Source organism: Drosophila persimilis, unplaced genomic scaffold (genome assembly GCF_003286085.1).
Source record: "Drosophila persimilis strain 14011-0111.01,24,50 unplaced genomic scaffold, DperRS2 tig00000000-arrow-pilon, whole genome shotgun sequence".
Lineage (NCBI taxonomy): Eukaryota > Metazoa > Arthropoda > Insecta > Diptera > Drosophilidae > Drosophila > Drosophila persimilis.
The window spans coordinates 7,067,893-7,093,113 of record NW_020825288.1 but is presented as its reverse complement, the minus strand read 5'-3'; the positions used below and the strand labels follow the sequence as shown (position 1 = coordinate 7,093,113).

General features: G+C 42.6%; 1 protein-coding gene across 1 annotated transcript in view; it reads right to left on the bottom strand.

Annotated features, from left to right (window-relative positions):
- LOC6587972 (mushroom body large-type Kenyon cell-specific protein 1) overlaps positions 1-25,221 on the bottom strand; it is a 61,905-nt gene that overhangs the window by 33,205 nt on the left and 3,479 nt on the right. The window contains exon 2 of the mRNA XM_026994851.1: positions 16,713-16,840. Coding sequence (XP_026850652.1) covers positions 16,713-16,806 — 94 coding nt within the window. The 5' untranslated portion in view covers positions 16,807-16,840. The remainder of the gene's footprint in view (positions 1-16,712; positions 16,841-25,221) is intronic.

The window sequence follows — 25,221 nt, the reverse complement described above, 5'->3', positions numbered from 1 at the left end:
TTATGCTGTGTGCCCGAAGCCCCGACGGCAAAACTGGAGACCGAGAGACCGAGAGACCTGGCCATTGTCATGGTGGACGGTCTTTCGCAGGGTTGGGCTTTGTGGGTGGGGGGTGGGGTGGCGCCTGACGAAAATTGAAACTGACAAAAATTTGTTACATTTGCCTGCTGCACAGGAAAAGTTGGCAGAACCAAACCCCCCCAAAACCCTACCCCCCACCCACCCCCCACCGAAAAAATGCACACTTTATTACTGCTACTTCTTCTCCATCTTCATCTGCTTTTGCTTCTGCTTCTACTCTCTCTCCGTCTCTCTCCCTTTATTCCAACTGATGCTTTGTTTGTTTTGTTTTACTGTTGCTTCTGCTGCTTCAGGAGCTTCAGTTTTGGGCTACAGTTCATTTTGTCTGCTGCTGGCTTTGTGGCACTCCTTTCATTCCCGAGGAGTTTCCATTGCTTTAATCTTTTTTTCCAGAATTATTCAGATATTTTTCAATGCTTTTTGATGGGTAAATGAATGGTTTTTGGATGGTATTCAGTGCAGCTAATGGCAGGGAAATATGTAGTCAATATTTTTGAGTTTTGGTTTTGTTTTTAATTGGGTTTTTCAAGTTTATTTGAGGTGTGTTTTGTTTTTATTTTAAAGGTTTTTGACACTCAACGAAATCTTTTTCTAGTAGAAAGAAACCGATCACATTTATTTAATTTAATTATTATTTTTGATTATCTTTTTAAAACTTCTTTGGAATATATTTGCACTTTTTTAAATTCTATATAAACTTGTATTGGTGGCTAAAGTTCTTGTAACATTTTTTATTTTAATTTTTAAATATTTTGCAACACTTTGTGGGTTTTTGTTGTTTTCATTATTATTTTTTCTTTCGTTTTGCTCTTTGGTCTTCACCGGTGTTTAGGGGTACAAAGGGAAACACACACACACACAGCCACACACACAAGCAGGCATCAGTCAAACAGTCAGTCAATCAGTCAATCAATCAGTCTGTATGGAAGGCAACACGCACTTGAGCCGGGCAATGCAACTATTCAACCAAAAGACCGAAATAAAAATGCATTCTATAAAAATTTTGCGAGTGCGCGAAAAAAACTTTTCCGCATTTTGCATGACAGCAGCGACGTCGACGGCGACGTCAACGTGGCTGTTGGCGGTGGCGTCAACGTCAGCGTCGCCACACTCTCGCCACACACACACGCACAGACACACGCACACAAAGAGAAATAAGCGTAGATGAGACAAGCGGCGATTGCCATGATATTATTGTTGTTTTTTGTCCGAAAAAAAACAGTCAAACAAATGAGCGGGATTGATGAGTGGGTGGGCGGGGGATATGGAAGGGGGGAGGCTGGTGCGTGGGAGGGGGTGTCTCCAGTGTGCGTGTGTGCCTCAAAGGGAGTGTGACCAGGCCAAAAAATCGTTGAGGACGAGTGACCCAAGCAAGGCGTGCGATCATATGGCTTTTCCACAGATATTTTAGTGCTGCCGAATTTGGTCGAGGCATGGCAGGGCCCAAAGGCTCTATATTTCACATGCTGATGCTGATTAGTGTGACCAACGCTGCGATGGCCCAAAAATTAGCAACACTCGCGCGGCGTATACGCAATTCACAGACACACTAAAACATATCATTCTTCCGTTTTATTTTGTTCTCAAAAACAGAGCTTTTGAAAGTTTTCACCACTTGATTTTTGGTTCTTCTAAGCTCGACGAGAATTCTCTTCGAATATGTAGATTTTTAGAATATTTTGTTTTAATTGGTTTTGTTATTTTATTTTTAATCACTTTTTGTTGGGTTATGGTTAACTGTTTTCCTGTAATAACTGTTAGCTATTCGCTGTATCAATGCCAAATATTTTTCGGGGTGTGCAAAACGATTTTCGTGTGGCCTGATGGCCTGCGTGTAAATGGGCAATGCGCTTAGTGCTTTACGATTGATATACGCGATCGGGCGGACGCTACACCTCGGAACGACTCGGGCCGCGTCCGAAAATGCGTTCCGTTGCATATCGGATGCGTTGTGTTTATGCGACTGCCGCAGCCGACTGCAAAATTATATCACAACAACACACGAAGACACACGGAGCCACGGCGCTGGCGTTGGCGCTGGCGTCGACGCTGCCGCCGCACGTTCAAAAATTGCATACAAGCGCATTCGGACTCGACAAAAGCAAAAAAAAAAAAGCTGCCAGCAACAACTACAACAAAGCTAGAATACTGAGAGAGCTGGGCCAGAATGAGAGGCAGAGACAGAGAGCGAGAGAGATAGTGAGTGAGAATGAGAGCTGGAGGGGAGGCTCTGAGTGAGAACAAATTCGTACTGCATGGAGAGCAGGCATTTTGAGTCGTTTCAGCAAAGCGCATACGCGAAAACTTTAGGAGTAATGGGGTAAGACCAGGAACAGGCCTGAGCCTAGGCTAGAGAGCGAGCGGGGTAAATTATAGTCTGCGACTCAGGTAGACCTAGAGAGAGAGAGAGAGAGAGACTCCGCTAGAGGCTAGAGGAGGGGTTAAGGTTAAGGAACAGCCAAAGATAGAGAGACTGCATCAGAACCGCAGAGCGAGCCTGGGCCCGAGAGAGCAAGCTAGAGCTTGAGAGCGCCAGCCAGAGGGAGAGCAGAGCAAGTGCAGCAGCAGCAGCAGCAGGGCAATGCAATTGCAGCGATGCCAGCGCGCGTTGATAAAAAAGCGAACAGCCGACTGCGCGCTCAGCTGCCAAAATAGCCGGCGTCGCTTCGGTTTTCGGCTTCGGCTTCGGCATCGGTGGCGGTTCGGGCTTTGTCGACCCCGCCACGCCACCTCCTGCGCTCTAGCGAAGCTTTTGACATTGTTGACAATTGTCCTAAGAAATGTGGCTTACAATTAACACACACAAAAAAGTCACTCAAATTATTTGCTCTGCCACTCACACACACACACACACACACACACACAGCCAAGTTCTTGCCTAGAACAAAGCCAACACAAAGTCATATCATATGTAGACACAAACACATGGAAATAATCATCTCGCAAATTTATTCACCACATTTTTTTGTGCCACTCACGCACACTGCCAAAGAAGTGCATTGCTGCTGCTGCTGCTGCCGCCGTCGACGTCGCAGTCACAGCAATTAGCTGCATTTTATTTTTTTTTGTGTTTTGTTCTGAGAGGGGGGTGTGGGGTTGAGTAGGGTTAGGGGTGACGAGCTTGAGGGAGCTGTCCCTCTCTTCTGCTCGGAAATTAATGTTTCCGAGAGAATTTATTATTTGATAAGCCGTAAAACAGGAAACTATATAAAATATTCATTTCAATTTCTTCCACTGCTTTTTCCCAAAGTAGGGATTTCCCCTAATTATGCCAAATAATGATTACATGAAACTATAAGCATATTAATCTGCATACTGCGCTCTGGTAGGAGTAGGGGGAGTCAAAAAAACTCACTCGGCGACTCATTAATCCACCAAATGAGCTTGAGAAATTGCATTTCCTGCTCATTAACGAGGGCCCTCTCTTTGTGGTGGATTCGATTTCCCCACGCAGGGCGAACGCTCACATTTGCACTCAAGAACACTGCACGCTCCGCTCTGCGATGCACTCACTCAATCTTCCCCTCGCATAGCCACTCACAGAACCCTCTCTCACTCGGCCACAGCATGTAAATGAGTTTTAATGTTTGTCTTCTTCTTTTTCTGGTTTTTTTTTGTGAGTTTTGCATTTGCTTTTATTATTTTTCGTATGAACTTTGATTGGTCTTTGTTTCCAACTATCTTTCCCTCCCTCTCCATCTCCATGTCACGCTCTCTGTCTTGCTCTTGCTCTGGCTTCTCCTTCTCTGCGACTCCCTCAATATCTGTTTCTTTACCTGCCTAAATGCGCAGTTAGATTGTCCAAAATGGTGGAACGTGTCATTTGCAGTCTTTACCCAAAGATGACTAATGCCGAATGTAAGATAAAGCCTGATTCCGCATTTTAGATCAAAAGGGAACTGTGGAACTATGGAAATGCCTGCTAAAGCTTTACACACTTTTCATTTCATTCTGGCTACGGTTACTACAGCAATTGTCGTGTAGTTGTAAGCCAGCGCCAACGACCTGACTGACGCACGTTCAAGGTATTATCTCATAAAGTGCACACACACATGTGCAGTGTCTCTGGAGAGCAGCACCACATACGAATATTCTACAATAGCCCTTGCTCAAAAAAAGAAATACAACAACAGCAACAACGGCAGAGCGCGCCACAGTTGCACAGTCATGGGTATTGCGAATGCTGCAACTGTAAGCGCAATGACTTCCAAACCCCCCTCATAAACTTAGGCCCCCTCCGCAACACCTTCCCCATCGATCATTGATTTATCATTAATATATGTAATAAAATTACACAAAAATCTATACGATACGATGTGTATGAAAATTGCAGTATACGATAAGAGTTCAGAGATACATATACTGGTACAAAAGAAGGCCTACATATGCGTACACTGAGAGAAATTAACAAGATACACAAAGGAGAGGCGCGGCACACACCGATTTACCTCAATGTCTGCGTTGTGGACGAATATAGTTTGGAAATTAGCCAAGTTTAAGGCATTTCTAAAGTATCCCTTTTGGAGAGGCATATTTTCTACTTCTAAAAGGAAAAACAGCTGTTTTTTCACAAGAGACAGACTTGGTGGAACCCCTAATAGAACCTTAACTACTCTTTTAATCAGATAGAAATCCGTTGAATTCCGAAACCCCTTAGATCCCATTCCCCATAACTATTCCTAATCATTAATTTCCCCCAGTGCCTGCCTGCCTGCCTGTACGTTTATTCAGATGGTGGATGGAACACGGCTTTGATCGAAGTGTGCTTATCGTTTGGCCTTTTGTTTACACTTCAGACAACGACACATCCGAGCCAGAGACAACACATTTTTTGTTGCCACACACAACTGCCATTGGGACACACACAGGCGATTCTTTATACTTACAACATCTTCAATTTAATCAATTTTTTCTTTTTTTTTTGTCGTTAAAATACGCCTTTATATAGCATCATAAAAAAAATATATATATATATGCATTTAGTATATATTTTTGCAATAAGTATTTCCAGTTTTGTTGATAATACTCTTTAATCAATTTGAGGCGATTTCGTTGTTGTTTTCCTTAGCACGTTGTATTTATGGGCGGGCAATCTCTATACACATACATAGTACGTGGCGGATGGTCTGTATTGTTGTATATATAGAAATGCATTGCGTTTTTTCTTAGATTTTGCTAATTATTGCATTCGATTGGGCGGACAATGCAATGCCGCAGATGATTCAGCTCCTTGGAGGGGGGAGTGGTTTTTTTGTGTGGCAAGAATCAGGAAATTTTTATAAATTTTTATTCCAGTCTCTATTTCTTCCAGAGACTTTTTCTATATTTTTTTAGAATTATCAAAAAATAAGGCTAGGTTTTATTTTTTTAGTGATTCATAGGCCTGTCATTTTAGTGCTCAGAGTGCCACATTTAAAGACCTCTTATCATGCCACTTCAGCACAGAAATGTGCAGCGGGGAGTGGGGGGAAACTTGATGCAACTAAATCCATAATTCCGTCCCAAATGAGTCACCCTTTTGCAGATAATTCCCAAAGGAAGCTATAAATACATTAAAAATTAAGTTCCATAGTACTGGCATATATCTAGACTTTAGAGCTATAGCCGATGACCGTTGAACCATTTAGCCGATTGCGACATATCACGTATACGCATCGTAGTTCCACTTTTTGCTGTCGCTGCTGTATTCTTGACGGTTTTTCTCTCGCTTCCGCATTAAATGTCGCGCAACAAGTTGTTGCCGTTTCGCCATAGATGTGCCCCCTACTCTCGCCGCTCCACTGCTCTTTACCCGTTTACCGTTTGCCAACGCCATTTTGGTCAAAATCTCAAGGCGAACTTGTCGCCCCAGTCTCGAGTGTGTCTCACTTCACTCCCCGTCCATTCATTCTTTAAGCTTGTTTATGCTTGTAATTTCGTTACGTTTGATTAGTGGCCGGCAAATGGCATTTGACTTGCAGCATTTTGATTGCATTTTGCAAAGAAAAAACAAATCTAACTGGATATTTTTTTTCTAACCTTGAGAGCGGTTAGAAATTGTGCACTTGGCGGCTGTGCTGGCCTGTCAATAGAATTTGTATATTTTTTCTGAAAATTTATGGCACACGATTTTCACATTAGAGTCGGCCAGAACATCGAACGAAGTTTAATTAAATGTGCAGCAAAAAAAAAAAAGAGGGAATATATATTATATAGAGGGGGGGCGGGGGCTTCCCGAGGGAGGGAAGCATCGATCCAAAACCTACGGCTGGCTATTAAAATTCATGCCATTGAGCCAAAGTCTAATGCATTTTCAATGTATTTTTACAAAGCAATGTGCTGAATATTTATCGATTAGATGTCGTCTCAGCAGCTCTCTCTCTCTGTCTGTCTCTCTGTGTCTCCTCTTCCTGTGTGTGTGTGGGGCAGACAAAGACGCAGCAGATAAAACGGAAGTACAGTTTGTAGTGTCCGCACAAAAGCAATTGCCACCAAGGAGCTCCAGAGGCAGCAGACAATCAGCTTCAAGGAGTTGAAAGCGCCACAAAAAAAACCCCCAACAAAATCTAAGGTTGTGCCTTTTGGCCAAGAGTTCTATGGCTTTTTGAGGAAGCTGGCAACCGATCATATTCTCCCCCTTATGCCCCGATATTCCAACCATTTGGTAGGGTATTCAAAACTCGAATTGCTGTTCCTTTCATCCCTCGAAGAAAAATGCTTTTCGTCTGGCAGTTGTCATATTTTTTTCGGCCATTCCTTGTTTTCGCTTCCGTTTTAAGGCCAGTGGCAAAAACAAAGGAAAACCAAAGTAAAATCATTTTCATGTCGTCTGGGTGGGGGGCGATTTTCGTTTGGGTGTGGCCCCTGGCTGCAATCATCGGGACAGCGGATTTCTTTGGCTAATTTCTAGATGCTGTTTCCAGGGGTTACCTGTGGGCGGGGTGGGGCTGCCATATGGTAAGGATCAAGTCCTCTTTCCTCTGATTCTCTCTGACTTTTCCGACTAACAACAAGTGTCGACTGTTGACAACTGTTGCGCCAGAGGTGTGGCCGGGGAAAGCAACATCCTCGTGCTCTCACACTCCCCTCACACACACACACACACACACACACATGTGCTTTTGGTGGAAAAGCAGCTTCGTCGAAAATCGCCGAAAGTGACGCGACCAGCCCCCTTCCGCCCACTCCTTTTTCGCGCTGCCGGCGGCTGCGTCGCGTTGGTGTTGTTAGAACGTGTGAAGTGCTGCCACCGTCTGTCCATTCGTCCCGCCGTCCATCCCTCCGACTTTCTTTGCATACTTTTGTGCGTTTGCCGATGCTGCTGCTGCTGTGGCTGCCACTTGTTGTACGGCTGTATGTGTGTGTGTGTGCGAGAGACTTATGCAACAAGTGCGCTAGTTTGCTGCTGTTGTTGTGCAACGATGTTGCAAAGTCAAACATAAACGTCTGGCACGTCGCGGCATGTTTTGGGTCTCGCTTTTTTCTGGCTGCTCCTTTTCGGCTGCTTTTGTTGCAGACATATGTTTTGTGTCGGTGTGGGAGTCGAGTCGGTTGCAAGTACACAACATGCCCCAGACTGCGGCATCTCAAAAGTTGGGCTTCCCGTGGCTGGGGCAAGTGTTTCTCTTGCCACACAATCTGTCAACGAGCCGGCTCTTGAAAGTTTTCATCGCCCATTTTCCACTTTTGGTCTCATATTTGTTTTGACTTTTCCCTTTTCGGGTTCTTTAATAGTTTCGGCCAAGTCGTTGGGCAAATTGCCACCCAAATGGCTTTTGCACTTTCCAAGTTTTCATGCAAAACTTTACACAGATTCAATAGATTTGCATATATGCAGAAAGGGTGCAAACAGCTTCCCTTGAGAAATTGTTGTGCAGGTGTTTCTCGAAGGAGCGTTTTCCCAATTTTTTTACTAATTTAATTATGTGCCTTTTTGGCAATTAAATAAAAAGTCTATATAGTGGCTTAGACCCTGAATGAAATCTGGATTATACTTAAGTATTCGTACACCCAGGGAAAAAATATCTCAAGTTTTTACACTTCGATCAGAAATTTATATCATATTTGAAAATATTTAGTGAAAAGATAAAAACAAAATAAATTATGAAATACAAATATATTTCTGATTTTCCTATTAATATTTTATAATCAGAAATAAATAATTAATAATAATAATAATAATAAATAAATTCTTATTTCTTTTTTTTTTAAATCATCATAATTTTTCCTGTGACTGTTGTGTGAGTTGCTTTTCCAGTAACAGCAAAAGGCATAATTGTCTCTGTGATAATATTTTATAATCAAATACAAATTACATAATAAATTAAGAATACAAAATAACACACAGATAAAAACTGCCTGAAGATAAAAGTTTTACACTTTGATCCAAAATTTGTATCACCTTTCTATGGACACTAGATGACTTTTATTTTTAATTTTGTATTATATAAATTTAAAAATAATTTAATTAAAATCTTAATCATTTTTAAGTATTTCTGATTTTCTACTATAGTAAAAATAGTACAGAAATAAACATAGTTTTCTGATTTTATTATTATTCTATAATAAAAATCAGAAAAAAATTCTTTTTTTTTATAATTTGCTTATAAAAAATGGAAATGGAAATGAAAGAGTTTTTCATGAAAATATTTGATCGAAGTATATTTCATTTTTAAATTAAATATGCACATATTTCCTACAAATTTATTATGTATTTATATTTGCTGGCATCACTGAAAGATGCCTCTAAGAGGACGCCCCAGGAACTGCTGACTTACGCCAAAATTCAGTTTTTATTTTATATTTATTTTTCAACCCATTATAAAAGTAGTTTTAATAATTACAGTACATCATTTTTTCGTATATTGTTATTTGTGTTAATTGTTATTATAAATAATAAACGAATTAATAAAAAAAAACAATAGAAATAAAATTTTTAGAAAATATTAACAAAGAAAATATAAGAAACTTTTTAATAAACTTATGTTAAAAAACCGAATTTTTTATTTAAAGAAGGGTGGGGTGTATTTCTTTTAAGTTCACTTGAAAATGCAATAAGTTTCTTTTTGAGTGTTTTTTTAATTTAAAAAATTAAACAAATTGTCTTAGAAATCCTAAGGATTAAAGTCATTAGTTTTACTCTCCTAATTCTCAAATTATCTGTCTTTTTCTTGTGGCATCCTTATCTTTTTCACTCTTTATAAAGTCTAAGGCACAATTCGGTTGCCAAATTTTCCCGAATATTCATATTTCCCCGCTTTCCAGGGACTTTTATCAAAACACTCACCTCAGAGCTTTTGCTGGCGTTGCCTTCTGCTTCAATCAGTCAATTCAATTAGGAATTTACACGGCCACAGGCGACATATGCCACAGTTGTTATCTCTCGAACTAGCTGCCCCTCTGCCACTGCCTCTGCCTCTGCCACAACCTCTGTCTCTATCATGTAAAGACGTTCGCCGTGTCTCTGTCTTTTGTGTATGCAAATGGTTGTGAGATCAGTTTAATTAAATGCGTACACATAAATTATCTTGTGGCACTCAAAGACAATGTTTTTTAATTAAATTTTCACCACCACAGAGGGAGGAAAAGCACACACTAGCACACATAGTGAGAGGCACACACACACACACACACAGAGACACAAAGGAGACTCTCAAAAGCACACAACACACTTTTGTCAAACACTTTTCCGCCCCTGCGGCGGAAACGGAAACGCGACGCGGTGCAACAGTTGGCGCCAATTGTTGCTTCAATCAACACTCGAATCTGAATGGATGCCACACAGAGAGTCGCTTTGCCGGCGATTCAAAGTGAAATTTGAGGCGCCCTGCCACTTGGGGTATCCCCTGCTCCTTGAGGTGCCTTTTGTGGAGCCTCTCTTCCCCTTCCAAGGATCTTTGGCTTAAAAGGCCCCTTCTTTCGTTAGGGATCCTTTCTTTATAAAGGTCACCCCGTTAAGAGTTCTTCTTTTTGGAAGATTGCCTCGAATTATTGCCGAAATATCGCTGTCGTCCTGCTGGTGGCTGCTGCCAAACTCACTTGTTGCACAATGCCAAACGAATGCCGACGCCAATATCGTGCACCCTTGTGCCACACAGCGCACAGCAATAGTTGTGCAGTCGCTGTCGCCGTCGCAGTCACGGCCGGCGTTGCAGCCAGCGCTGCGCTGCGCCACGCCACGCTGCCCAACTACTACAACAACAAAATTCGACAAAAATGTGTGATACACCCACCAAACTATGGCCAGGGCCCAAAAGCGGCAGCAGGCCAGGGGAAGGAGCCAGGAGGAGCCGGAGCCGGAGCCAGCCAACCGAGTGCAGCCAAATGTTGTGCTGCAAGAACTCAAACACTGGAGGAGACACCCGAACCCAGGCTCCCCAGTCCCCCCGTCCCCCAGTCCCATTTCCCAGCCAAATGCTATTCAAACACACACACACACACACACAGGGGGGGGGAGGGGGGCTGCCACCACCTTGCAACAACAACTACCGAAAGCACAGGACGCCAAAGTGGGTGGCGGTGGGTGGTGGGTGGTTGGGGGGTGGCAGCAACGACGTCAACGAAGCGACGAAACTTTTTTCGAGCACACGAAACTTTTTCAGCACGAAAATCAAATGCAGCAAAAAAGCAGAAGCAGAAGCAGCAGCAGTGGCAGTGGCAGCAACAGCAGTGGCAGTGGCAGTGGCAGTGGCAGCGGCAACAGCGGCAGCAGAGAGCAGGAGCCGAGAGCAGCGCAGCCGAAACTCAAACTGAGACTCAGACTCAGAGACGGTTCTATGCTGCAACACAGCCCAAAGCCACCCACCCGCCGTGCAACCCACTCGCTATGCAACACGCTCCACGTGCCACCCAGCCATGCCACGGCCCTGGCAGCGTTGACTGTTTTTCACCATTTCTTTTTTTTTTTCTCCCTTTTTTTTTATATTTTTGCCATTTTGTTTTTGTGTGTTTTGCTGTTTTGCCTTCGCCTTCTCCACACACACACACACACACACACACACACACAAGCAAACACACACACACACACACACATATAAAGTGAAATTTTTTCCCGTAGTGCATTTTGCCCAATGTCCTTAGCGCCATATTGGCGCGCTTTGGCTGGTGGCTCCTCCTCCACCCCCAAACCCCCCTCCCCCCACCACCCCCAAACCCCCTTCGCATTAACTTTGTGCTTTTTCGTGCTTCCGCTTCATTTTTCTTCTGGCAAAAACAACAAAAAATTCGCCCTGGCGTCTTGGACGCGGAGGAAGTGCAGGACATTGTCCCGTCGATACCTGGTGTGGCCCCCCCGCCCCCACCGTCGCGTGAATTTCCAATCAAACCCCAAACCCCAAGGTCCACCTCGAGAGCTTCCTGACTTCCTGGCCAGCAGCCTCGGACCCTGGCGAAAAAAATCAAAGAAAAGAAAGGAGAGGAAAGGAAAAAGGCAAGGCTAGGATGAAAGGAAACGGGCCAAAAGGCAACCAACCAAAAAATCTATTTTCCAATTTCTGTGCACCCAGGAACCAGAAAACCCCGAACGAAAGGCGGAAAGGAACTGCACCAAAGTGTAGCTCTGTCTCTGTCTGGCCTGGGTCCACCCTCTCTCTCGCTCTCACTCTCTGGCAGTATGTCTCTGTCTCACCCACTTGTGGCGCTTTCACCCACCCACACACACACACACACACATACAAAGAATTTGGCTGCCCCACACGAAGGACGATGACGGCACCAAGCGATTCCTTCGGCGCTCTCAGCGTCATCGTTGGCCCACCAAAGGAGAAGGAGGAGCAGAAAGTGCAGGAGGAAGAGCAGCAGCAGGAGGAGGAGGACCTGGAGCTGGAGCAGCTGCAGCTGTGGAAGCGGAGAAAACTCGTAAAAATGTAACCTAAAAACCGCCAGAAAAAATTCTACGTTATATGGCCACCCAATCCACCCACCCACCCGCCCAACTCCCGGGCCCCGAACCAGGAAGGAAAGCGAGGGAAAAAAAAATAATAAAAGGGAAGGAAAATAGTAGTCGTAGTCGTAGTCGTAGTAGTTCTCTCGGCTGGAAAGTAGGTGGAGTGCTTATTGCGTGGGATAGGGATTGGGTTTGCCATGGGGGAGGAGGGGTGGCATTTGTCGTCCTCAGCTTGTTGCATCCTTCTGGCTGGCTTGTGGGCGCATAAAAATGTCTTCTTGCAGCCAAAGAAGTCGAACCCTTGAGGAGGAGGAGGAGATGGAGGAGGAGGAGGTGGTGGAGGAGTAGCGTAGAGAACGCCGACAGCGGCGCCTGCAACGCTTTTCTCTCGTTCTTTTTGTTCTGGTAATCGAAAGATGCGTTTGGCAAAGTGGGTGGCCCGGTGGGGTCTGGTGGGGGGGATAGTTTCGTGAGTGGGGGGGCTGGCTTTGGAGAGTGGGTTGGCTAAAGTACAGGCGATACATAGAGAGAGAGAGAGAGACAGCAAGAGAGAGAGACAGGGAGAGAGATAGGGAGAGAGTGTGGGAATGGCCCACAATATTACCCAACACCTGCTGCTTCTTGGCACACACACACACACACACACATTCAAGCACTTTCCCTCTCTCTTTCTCTGGCTAATGTCTCCCTCTCTCCCTCTCTCTTTCTCTCTCTTTCTTTTCTTTGTTAGAAAAAATTGCTCTGCGTGTGTGTTGGTGTGTGTGTGTGTGTTTAAGTAAATCCTGTTGCTTTCGGCTCATTCCATCTCTTTTCTTCTCCTATATATTCGAGACTCTCTCACTCCTTTTTTTTCTCTATTTATTTAATTCGTTTTTTTTCCCCCTGTAAATAAGGAAAAAGTTTGGCTTTTTAATATGTTTACACCCCCTCTACCCAAAGGGGTCTGGGTGGTGGCGCCACGGCTGTCCATGCAACAAGTTAAAGCTCTGTGGAGGCAAAAGTTTCCGCACAAGAAAGACATGAACGGGCACAAATACTTGTTGAAGGCTGTATGCCAGAGGATTTTATTAGTGAAAATTAAGGAAAAATACACGACAGGCAGGGAAGGAAAACTAATCTGAAATGAGACAGGAATCCACTGAAGGTGGTCTAAAAAAAGATCTTAAAGGTGGCTATGGGAACCTTTATCCTTTCCCCATTTAAAGTGATCAAAGTCCTTGTCATTTCTGTACACTTTAAGACCTTTTTGGGTCTGGGGATAGATTTTAGATATATTTCTATAGAGAACCCTTCAAAAATAGCGCCGATCTGTGCCCGTCTTTGCCTTTTCTTTGATGAAAATTTAATATTAAATAACAATCCCCTTCATAAATCCTTTAAAATCCCCCCCAATCGGATCCTTAGAGGTGCCTTCAACCACAAAAAAAAGGGCTGTCGTCCACAGCCACAATCCCAACGACATCTTATATAATTTGGTTAGTGTAATCCCCATTCACTCCGCTGGGTATGCCACCTGAATCCACAAGTGGTGCGGGGTGGGTGGTGGAGGAGGGGTCCACCATTACAATCAAATGAGACTCCACCACTGATTCACTGATTGAGCCATTTCCAGCACCCGGAGAACAACAGGCAGTTGTGGGGGCAACAGGCAGCAGGCAACAGGCCACAGAGCCGTGCAACAGGCAACAGGCAAGATTCGCCATCAACACTATCCCCGCCGAAGCCCGGCAGGCCGCTGGCTCTGGTGCCGGTAACACCTCCACCCAAACCCCAATTCCAGGGCCAACCAGCGACTGCCTGGCGTCGTCCTCGTCCTCGTCCTGGTCGTCGTCGTCGTCGTCGTCTTTGTCTGCTTCTTCGACTTCGATCAACCAAAAACACGACAGAGAGCGAGAGAGAGAGAAAGAGCCATATGGCAGGGGTGTGGGGGAGGTGGGGGCGGAAAAAAATCAAATGAAAAGCAGGAAAAACAGAAAAGAAATGCAGGAAAATTCGTTCGTTTGGGCCACGGCGACGAAAATCGGCCACAAAAACAGGCAACATCAGACGAGGACGAGGAACGAGGACGATGGCTAAAACGCTTGCTCCTCGTTGGCTCCTCGGTTTCGGGTTCGGGTTTCGGAGCGTTCGGTTCGGTTGTTATTGCCACACTGCTGCCGCCACCGTCGCTGCCACTGCCACAGCCACTGCCACTGCCTCGACTGCTGCTCCTTCCTGCCTTTTCGGCTTTCGGCAACGGAGGCGGCAAAACGCATTCGGCACTCATCGTCTGCAATTTTTATATTGTGCAATATATTTCGTAGGGATACACTAACCCTCTAAAGCCTCCCATCCCCTTCGTGTGTTTGTGTGTGTGTGTGTGTGTGTGTGTGTGTGCGTGTGTTTGTGTGTGTGTGTGTGTGTGTGTGTGTGTGCGTGTGCGTGTGCTTAAGTGTGCTTCGTTATCTCCAGCAGAGCACTTCGTTTTGGGAACACACACACACAGCAGCACACCAGCACACCAGCACACAGCGAAAGCGACCCGACCTCCTGCCACTGCAGTTGGCCAGAACTAACCCGAAACCCACACCCATACCCTCCAAAAAGGGGGCGGGGGGCTAGAAACCCCCCAACCGCCGAACCAACCAAAGCTGGAGCCAGAGCAGCCCAAAAGCCAGACACCGTGCTGGATATACTCGGTGCCCTGTACTCGCCTTCAGAAGGGTGTGCTGGTACTGGCGTAGACCCGAATAACTGTTGAAGATAAATGTACACTGAGAGAAATGCAGCCATATTTGAGTAAGATATTTAAGTAAAGATATTAATTAGAGTTCACATTAAAAAAATTATAAAATCTGCTTGATAAATATAAAAAACTTAAAACTAATTTTATATATGCAATTTTTGGGAAATATATATAAACAAAAATTATATTTAAATACGAAAATGCCTAATTTAATTATGAAACATATTTATTTCATTTATTTTGGATAAAAAATATATTTCGATCAAATATTTTCATATAAAAGGTTAAATAAATATAAGGAAAATTTTGTTTTGGAATTTTTAATGCTTTTATGTAATTTTTCTGGGATAACAAATATATATCCATGAATATTTTCATTTAAATGGTAAAATTTAGGTCAGGAAACTTTTTTTTAACAATTTAAGTTCGAAAATTTATGTTTTTTTTTAAGATTTTGAAAACTTTGTATTTTATTTATTTTAGATAAAAAGTATATTTCAATGAATATTTGCATTTCAATGGTTGCATTTTTTTTCAAGAAATTGATTTTTAAGAATTTGTAATATTTTTTTTGTTTATTTTAATTCTAGTTGGTAAAATTATTATTTTTCATATTATTATATTATATTTCAATCAAATCTTTTCATATTAATGGTTAAATTTAAATTGGAAATTTTTTTAGAGTTTTGACTATTTTTATTTAATTTATTTTAGATAAAAAATATGTTTCGACCAAATTTTTGTATTTTTTATTAATTTTTTTTTAGAATTTGTCTTTATAGATTTATTAAATAATTAAATATCACGGATTTTATATCTGAATTTTGCCTCTATTAAATTATTATCCCGTTTATGCCCAAATATCCCCAAGGAAACAGAGTATTCTTCCCAATAAATGCAGTTCTCATCCTTGTTGGTATAGGGTAATCTTTAGTGGAATACTCCTTGAGGGCTGTGGTTTTTTTTTTGCTGTATTTTTGCTTGGTTCTTTCCCATTTTGCAGCTTCGTGCAACGACGAGAACGACGACGATGACGCCGCCTGCACCCACCTCAAACTCGAGAGCCAACAAAAATTGTCACTGGAAAAATGTGCTAAGGGTTTTTGGGGTGGACGGGGGGTGGACGGGGGGCGGGCGGGCTAGAGAGCCATTGGAAAGAAGAGGACGCTGTCTCGGTGTGTGTGTGTGCGAGAATGTCAACTAGAAACAAGGACGATAAGCATTATGGAGCGCATTGAGGAAGTAATTGAGTGCACGAGACAGGGACGCAGGGCAAGGACGTGTTGGCTGTGTGGGTGGCTGGGTGGCTGGGTGGGTGGCTGGGCTTGGATGAAAGGCGGACAAAAAAAATATGTACACATATACAGAGGGGAGTTTATATATTTATATAGGTTTCTGTGTGTGTGTGGGTGTGCATATAGATACGACATTCCGCCCACCCCACTTTATAGCAACAAAAGGCATTTAACATTTTAATGCTCCCCAGGATCCAAGGGTTGGGGCTTGGGGATAGGGGTTTGGGTTTGGGAAGGTAGCAACGTGCTAAACGTGCTCAAAAACCGAAATGAGTGTTTTTCAGGCAAAAGGATAAGGCCCAGCCAGGACACCGAGAGAGAGAGAGAGATAGTAACTAAAACGCAGTAGTACCTAAAAGCGGAAAAAAATATGCAATTTATGTTAATTTTTTTGTGTCCTTTGGACAGAGTTTTACGTTTTTTTTTTTCGCGGCGCAAAACATATGGCCAGGACTCGATGTTGATTAGGTCCTGGATAAAGTCAATTTCCCTCAAACAAACTGCCGGCAGTCCAGAGGCACTTCATTTGCCATTTACACGGACAAATCCCATTTGCGGCCCTAATACTCAAGGAAGGACGAAGGCCAGGCTGGGGATGGGCACACGAAAAGGATGAGGAAATAGAGACGCTAGAGCATATAAAAATTGTGGCTGGCTGGGCACAAAAATTATTGAGCTTAAGGGGGGTTTTCGACGAATTTTAATTGGTTCGAAGTAGGGGGCCTTTTTGGGGGGTTTTTGTACTCACCCACAATGTGCAGCATATCCTTGGACCACTTGGAGAGCTCCCGCTTGATGAGACGCCGCTCCTGCAGGCATCTGGCGAACGAGCAGTCCGCCATTTTGCCGCCACTAGCTTCGTAAGCACAACTGTACCTGCAACAAGAACTCAATCGAATTAGACAAAAAAAATACAACAAAACAGCACCCCCCCACCCCAATGGAATTGGAAATGAGTGTTAATTTATTAAATCTATAATGCGCCATATAAAATTTCATTTATTGTTGTTTTTTGTTTTTGTTGTTGTTGTTGCATTTTCGAGCGCTTGCAAAAAGCAACAAAAAATAAATGATTAAACGAGTTTTGTTTCAAGGTTATCGCGAAAACACACACACACACACACACACGCACACAAACACACAGATACACATAGACAAAAACCTGTTGCACTTTATATTTTTAGTAGTTTTTGTTTTTGTTGCTGTTTTTGTTGTTTATTATTTCATATGCTGCAAAAATTTATTTTTTTTTCTTGATTTTGTTTCTGCGGCTATCGTTTTTATTTTTTTGTTGTTGTTGCAGTTGCATTCCTGCTTAAAGTAGTTCTAGTTGTTGTTTTTGTTGTATTTTGTGGTTTTTTGTTTTGTTTTTTTTTTTGTTATTGTTGTAGCTCTAGCTGTGGGGCTTTTACTATTCGGGCAGCTACCAGTTTTTGATATTTCCTAGTTCCAACCGAACAGTGCGTGACAAAAGTATAGATTCAAGAGGGAGATATAAATGGGGTAGTCTTTAAATTCGATCAAATGTGTGGAACTGTTTTGCATATCGATAATTTGTGCAAGGAAACAGATAAATGATAGTTCGTGGTGAATCGCTTTTGTGATATTCAATTTATTTTTTGATAAAAATATCAATTAGGTGTAATTCATACAACAATCGATAACTCGCCTTTTTTAAACGTGATAGTATTCGGAAATTATTCAAAAAAGTATATCGACAAGTATTTTCGATTATTTGTGTCATTAATCATGAATTAATATTCATTAGCTTGAATCGTTGATCGATTCGATCATTCGACATTAAAAAGTCCTTCGAATAGTGTGTATCGATAAGATTTGGATTATTTTTGGCATGATTTGATAACTTCTGCCATTCAAGCACCAGTATCTATCTATTTCTTAACAACTTCTAACCCCCAAACCTTCTTGTAAGTAGTATTCGATTTCAATAGAAAATCGATTAAATATAATACAGAAAAATATCGATAAATGGCACATTTTAAAAGGTGATACGTGATATTTAATAAATATTCAAAAATTATCTATCCATAAGTATTTTTCGACTATTTTTGCCATTCGCCTAAATCGTTGTTCGATTCGATTATTTCTGCCATTCAGGCAGAAGTATCTATTGATTTCTTTACAACTTTTAACCCCGAAACATTATTTTATTCAGTCTTCCATTTCAATAGAAAATCGACTTAATTTTCGATGAAAATATCGATTAAATGGCATACAGAAAACGATGGATAGGCGTCCCATTCGGAAACATGATACGTGTTATTACAAAAATATTCAACATAAGTATTTTCGATTATTTTTGCCCTTTTCTTAAGTCATTGATCCATTCGATTATTTCTGCCACTCAAGCAGTAGTATCTATCGTTCTCTTGCCCTTTTTAGCCCTCCAAACCCACTCTAAAATAATGGTATTCATCAGGAAATAGTTGCCATTTTCAGAGGGAGATCAGAGTGCACTCTCCAATCATGTGAGGCACTGTACTGGCCCGCTCTCGACTGCCAGACAACAATATTTCCAGCTACTTAAGCTGTCTATTACATTAATTTATTCAAATGCCGTTGTCGTTGTCGCTGCGTTGTCGCTGTGTTGTCGTTTTGCATTAAATTAGTTTTGTTTTTGATTATTAAAAAGTCATCAATTCCGAAACGTGTTTAGGTTTTCAGAACTGCATTCGGCAACCAATTGAATGGCAATAGAATCTGTTTTAATGGAATCCAATTTTATATGTTTTTTTTTCGGGTAAAACCCTCTCCCCGGCCGGAGGGGGGGTGGCTTTCATTCAATGTTTTTCCAAGCTATAATTGGTTGTTGAGAGATGATTAATGATTGTTTGGCTGGGGCCTATAATTGTACTCTCGTTCTCGTTTTTCATTTGCATTTCCTTTTTCTCTTTCTCTTTCATACGCGATTTCCCTGCCTCCCCCCCGCCCGCTGACCACGCTGGATATTTGCCTACCCCGAAAACCCAAGAACCGGCTAGACCAGCCCAATACAGTCACCGCCCCCTGCCCCTGCCCCTGCCCTCGTATTGCTGGAAATTACAAAGAACAGCGCAAAAGTCAGTGGAAAATGTAATTGAGATTCTAATATCAGATAGCAGATAGTCTATCGGAGGCCGAGGCTGGGGCTGCCACTTGTCGGAGCGAAGGTAAAAACTGGTAGCCCAAAGAGAGTTTCCAAAGATGTTTACGCTGATGAAAAATTACTCCAGCTGCCACTGCCACAGCCACAGGCCACACGGCCGCAGAGCTGGCGTGCAGTAGCCCGCTTTGTGGGCGTGTCAACGAAGCACGAGGCAGGGCAGAAGCTGGCTGCCAACTGATGATGGACGTTGATTATGATGGACGTTGCCGGCCTACCAAGAAGTACAGAACCAGAAGCTGCCAGCCATGAGTAGAGCAATTTGCCAGCACAAAAATCAAACACAACGATGGCCACAAGGAGATTGAGCGATTCCTAGGACCCGGCCCCAAACACCCCTTAGTTTTTGGTATTATTTTAAGTAATTTTTCTAATTAAAATTAAATCAAACCGACCCCTGGCAAGACTCTCTGTGGCTGGCTTCCTGCCTTGACAAACAGTTTTTCTTTATAATAAATGCCACAAGTATCTACACGAGTATTTGTATCTCACTGCATGGCGCGGAGAGGCATTCGATTTCATAAATAAAACAAAATATCAAGGCCGCCCTCTCGTACGATAGATATCCATCCATCCATATATATGTACTTGTATGTACTATATAGAAAATCGCACAAAAACTGCCAGCAATTGATTGGCCAAAGGTAGAGCTAGAGCAAAACGAGTTAATATCTTTGGAAACGGATTGTATTCGGATTGGATTGGATTGGATAATGTGTGTTCTCTCTCTCTCTCTGTCTCTGTCTGTGTCTCTCTGTGGGCACAAAGTGCATTTCGGCTAACCAGTTTCCAGTTTTTGCTTAGACTTTGGGCCAAATTTGAAGCCAATGTTAGGGCCTTGAAATCGTTCAGATCGTTTCGCGCTTTTTTGTTATTCTAAACACTCAATTTGCATGGCAATTCCTAGTCAAACCATTCATATTCATATTCAATCACTTGATTCATTTGCTTATTCATTTACAAAAGGCGGAAATAGACGCTTTCGACTCGCCCCCAAAGTGTTCTCATAATTTCATTAATTAATTGTTTTTTGCTAGCTTACTTTCTAGCAAATTAGTTTATGGATTAATCCGCTACGAGTGCGATCGACCTTCGGTTGTCTCCGTGCTTGGTAAATTGTGCGCCTAAGTCGTTCGAATATGTTAATTTTTTGGTTTGCAATTTGTATAAATGAAATATGTGGAAATGGGGTTTGTAATTTAGAAGCAGGAAGTCAGGGGGCTATTGATTTGATTGGAGGGACCAGGGGAGTGGGATTTTTTTAAGGGAATTCAACAAAAATTCCAACAATTTCTGTGGTAAATTTCTGAAGGCTTTCTTCTATGGAATTGGCTCCTTTACCTGCTTTAAATGGCGGAAATGTGTACCCCTTGGCGTATGCGTAATATTTACATTTTGGCAATTGTATCTTTATCTTTATGCCCGCATATCCGCTAAAAGTGAGATTTATCTTGCCCTAAAGATCATTAGGTTTTATTTGCTGTTTGTGCAACAATGACAACTCTCACCTGTTGCCTGTTGCCTGCCGCGGGGCAACAGCAACTAAGCCAAGAAGAGCACGCGCCACAACAACAACAACAACACAATGACAGGAAGATCGAAAACGAAACCAAAGTCACTGGCTGACTGGCGGGCCTGGCTTACTGGCCAAGAGGCCTGTTGCTGTTGCCTCTGTTGCTGCTGTTGCCTCTGTTGCTGCTGTTGCCTCTGTTGCTGCCGTTACAGTAACACACATTTAGCCAGTTGCTGTTGCTGTTGTGGCTGTGGCTGTGGCCAGTCAAGCGCATTTCCATTTCTAACGTTGATCGGCGATCTGCGAGCTGCTGCAGCCACGACCGAGTGAGGCCTGGTGGTAAGGTCGAGCCTGCCTCCGTTCATGGCCAACAGCAGCAGCAGCAACATAGCGACTAGGGAGTACCCATTCGGCAATGATGTGAGGCTAGAGTAGCACGGAGAGGTAAGGAGGTGACTGACTGACCGCCAGAGCCCCCCCTTTTTCGCACGACTACGAGGTAGCAAGCAAAAAAGGCCTTTGCCAGCGGAGAGACAAGTTTTGTGCCGAGTCTTGTGCCATTGGACTTGCTCTTGGCTTGGTTGTGGCTGATTTATTGGCCAGGCCATCTCTGCCATTGCTCTTGACCCCAATGCAGGTCCCAAGAAGTGCCAAAAACTTAATTTCCTGTGAAATATCCCACACGAAAACAAAAGAGGAGCAGCCCGGCAGGCATCCTGGTGCCAACATTGATGGCATAAAGGAAAGGACTAGACAGGGAACTGTTTTTAAATCGAATAATGAATCAACAACAGGAGGCGAGGAGGCGGGCAGGCGGGGAGGCGGGTAGGTGGGGCAACAATGGCCACTGCTCTCTGTGTGTCTCGTTGTGGGTGAAATGAAGTTAAATGCCGCTCAAGGATGCTAAATGTGGCATGTCGAAATGTGTGCTGTCTGCTCTATTTGGCTTGCGGCATTGTCTGTGTGTCTGCGTCTGTGTCTGTGTGTATGTGTGTGTCTGTGTGTAAACATAACTGTTGCATGCGACAGGAAGGCGAGTTGCAGCTTTGCTGCTACTGAATGTGGCACATTTTCGACATGTTTTGTTGAGCATTTTGGCAGCAGAGCAACGACACTATCTGCCAGCTCCTCGTCGTGCAGGAAATGTGCAAAATAATGTTACGAAACTTTTTCGTTGCAATATGCGCAACAGGAGGCAGCAGCAACAGGAGGGAGGCAGCAGCCACAGGAGGAGCCACAGGAGGAGGAGGTTGAAGCAGAAGCAGAAGCAGCAGCGACAGCACAAGTTACCAATACAAATGCACAGATAAACGCTGGCAGAGCACTGCCACCCGTCCCCCCCCCCAAGACCCACTCTAACCCTCTAGACCATCCCCTAACCCACTACCACACCCCCAACCCCCAACCCCTTACCCATTTTGGACCATGTTTTTTGCTTTGACTTTGTTTTTTGGCTGCTGTTCCGTTCCTCTGCTGCTGCGACTCCTCCCCACCCCACCCCCCCACACCCCCCCCCACTGGAACTCTGTCTTCGTTTTTCCACTACCTCCCGTTTTTCGCTCTCTCACTCTCTCCACTGGCTTTTTGTTGGTGTTGCACTATATATTCGGGTCCAACGACTTGTTGCTTTGTCGCTGTGTGTGTGTGTGTGTGTGTGTGTGTGTGGGGCTATGGGTGTGGCTGCCTGCCATGTGTTACGTATACGACCTGTGTATGTGCCAGCATGTTTTATGATGTCAGTTTTGGGTTTTATTAAAACTGCTCGCAGATATATGGTTTGGCTCTGGTCCTGGCCCTGACTCCAGGCTCCCGGCTAAATGCAGATGGAAATACGCTTTTTTCATAAATATATGAGCAGGTCAAATGCATCATCACATTAGCCACAGCGCATCGTGGCTTAAATATCGCATTTTCATGGCAATTTCTGTGTTTTTGCTAAGAGGAAACTATAATTCAAGTAACAAATAACCATCCTTTGGCCTTTGCTGGGAAATATGTAGAGGCATATCATCTCTGTGACCCTGTGGAGGCGGAACTCTCTGTGACACTTCTTGGGAGATATCCATCCCTGACAAGGACTTCTCTAGACGAGGAGGAGGCAGAGGAGGTGTCTGACCCTACCAGGCCCTGGAGAGCCTTAGACTTTGACGTTTTCTAGGAAATCTTTGGTATATATATTTAAAGCAAAGTCTTCTGTTGCTCCTTCGAGAGTTGAGACAGCCAAGAAGGAGGTTTGAGCTCTTCATACAGTAATTACTTGTCTCAAGGCTAATAAGAGGGCAAAAAGCAGGGGTTACTGCAGAGATTTCCCTGGAAATCTACCAAGATGGGTTATGGGACGGCTTAGAGCTATTCCTATGAGAGTCTTCGCTCTATTCGCAGAGGAATTAGTGCCTAAGGAAGCTTCCTTTCATGCCTCAAACATTCCACAGTTTCGATAGCCCAAAAACTATCTCCCTAGAACTTTTGCCATTACGTATCTCCTCTTTTTTTTTGCCACTTCAAACTGCTCTTCTTGCCCCTCCCAGACGCTGCTGCCTGGCTCCGCGCCTCTTATCAATCGCGAAAATGTCTTTGGGGTTCGGACAGCCGCTTACAAATTGGGGTCACCTTCAAAATTATCAAATTTCGCCCGAAATGATTAACTCGACAAACACAAAAATGCCCGGTCCCTCCAGCCGTACGTCTCGAATTATATAAAGAATAAAAACAGGCACTTTTCCCGAGCGAAAACCTTATCTTTGTTACACAAAAAAAAAGGAAAAAAAGAGGAAAAATTGGAAGAAAAAAAATCCACAACAAGGCAGCGATGTTGTTGTTGCTGATGATGATGAATTTGCCCTGATTTCGACACAAACGAAAAAAATCAGCGAAAAAAAACTGCAATCGGCGCGAGAGGAACGGCAATAGAGGAGAGCGAGAGAGAGAGAGCAACAAGGGGGAATAGAAACAAAAAAATTAGATAAGACGAAATTGAGGCGAGAGCCGACAAAGCGGCCAGAAAACTGTTGCAGGCAATTCGCAAAAAATCAACCAAAACAAAAGCAAAAAAAAAAGCAACGAAAAAACAAATGAAAATTCCAAAGAAGCAGCAACAATTGAAACAGATAGAATAGAAGAAAGAACAGATGCGAAACCGAAGCTTGAGATACTCTGGCGAGCAGATACGTTACTTTAGGAACCCTGGGGGCACCTGTGGGGTCGGGGAAATGCCTCTAAATGTCTAGGGGGAGGCCTAAGAGGCGGTATATGGTATGGCATTCGAATCCGAAGAGTTTTGTGGAATATCGTTTCGATTTTTAATACTTTTCCGAAAGTATTTTCTTGGTAAAAGGTGTTATTCCAGGAAAAACTTACTATTTTCCAAGGTCTTTCTTTCTTCCAATCAAAAATGTTGAATTTCCATCAAAAAATTTTAAAAAATTAAACAAAAATGTAGGAAAAATTAATGAAATATGCTGTGGAAAAATATTTTCCTAATTGCATTTAGAAATCTTAAATTTCTATCAAAAATTCAACAAAAATGTATGAAAAATTCATAAAAAAAATACAAATTAAGATCTAAACTTTTTCCTTGTCAACCAATTTTTAAAAAATAATGCCCACGATGCTTCCTTCCTCTCCATAAAAATCATAATACCCTTTGACAAAAAGCAGAACACAAAAAAAAACCATATGAACAATGCAGCAAAGTGCAGCGCGCGTGTGGCCTCGCTGATAAAGGGGCCAGGGGGGGGAAAATATTCTTTTTTTTTCGCTGTTTTTTTTTGCCAGCAGTTGTCTAAATAACAGCGAAACGTCGGACGTCAACGATGCCAGAAAGCAAACGAACTAAATTGCTCAAAAAAAAAGAAGCAACAAAAAAATGTACAAAAAAACAGCAACAAAAAATATGAAGCGGCAGCAACAACAACAAAAAAGAATAGAAAAAATAAACGAAAAAAAAAGAACGTAACAAAAATCAATTGTCGCCAAACCAAATGTCAATACAAGTGGCACCCCTGTGTTGCACCCCCCTCCCCACTCACTCTCTCTCTCTCACCCGCCCTTTGTTTTTTTTAGGCATTTCTATCTCTTTTTGTTCGTGTGTGAAAAATATTCGTAAATTTTGTAAATGTGTGGCAAAAAAGAGGCAATGATGGAAAACTTTCATAAAATAATTTACATTTTTAGGACTTTCAGAAAATTGTATTAAAAATATGAAAAGGTTATCCATTGGAATAAATAAAAAATGGAATACAAAATATAATTCATTTTTTCTTTAATCCTTTAAAAAGTATTTGCGTTTGAACTCTAAAAAAAAAACAATAAAGCTTTGATCCCTAAAGTAACTTAATTTTTTAAATCATTACTACTGAATCAATTATTTGTTTTTTTTTTTTAATTAAAAGATTTTTAAATTTTTATAGCACGCCAAGAAAAAATATTTTTGTTCATTAAAAAATTTTGTATTAATTGATCCATTACAAATTATTAAAAAATTATGTGACTTGAGGGATAAAAACATAGTTTTTTTGTAGGGTTCGTATGAGGAACCTTTTTATAGGATTACCGAAAAAAATTAATTCTTCTCCTCTTTGA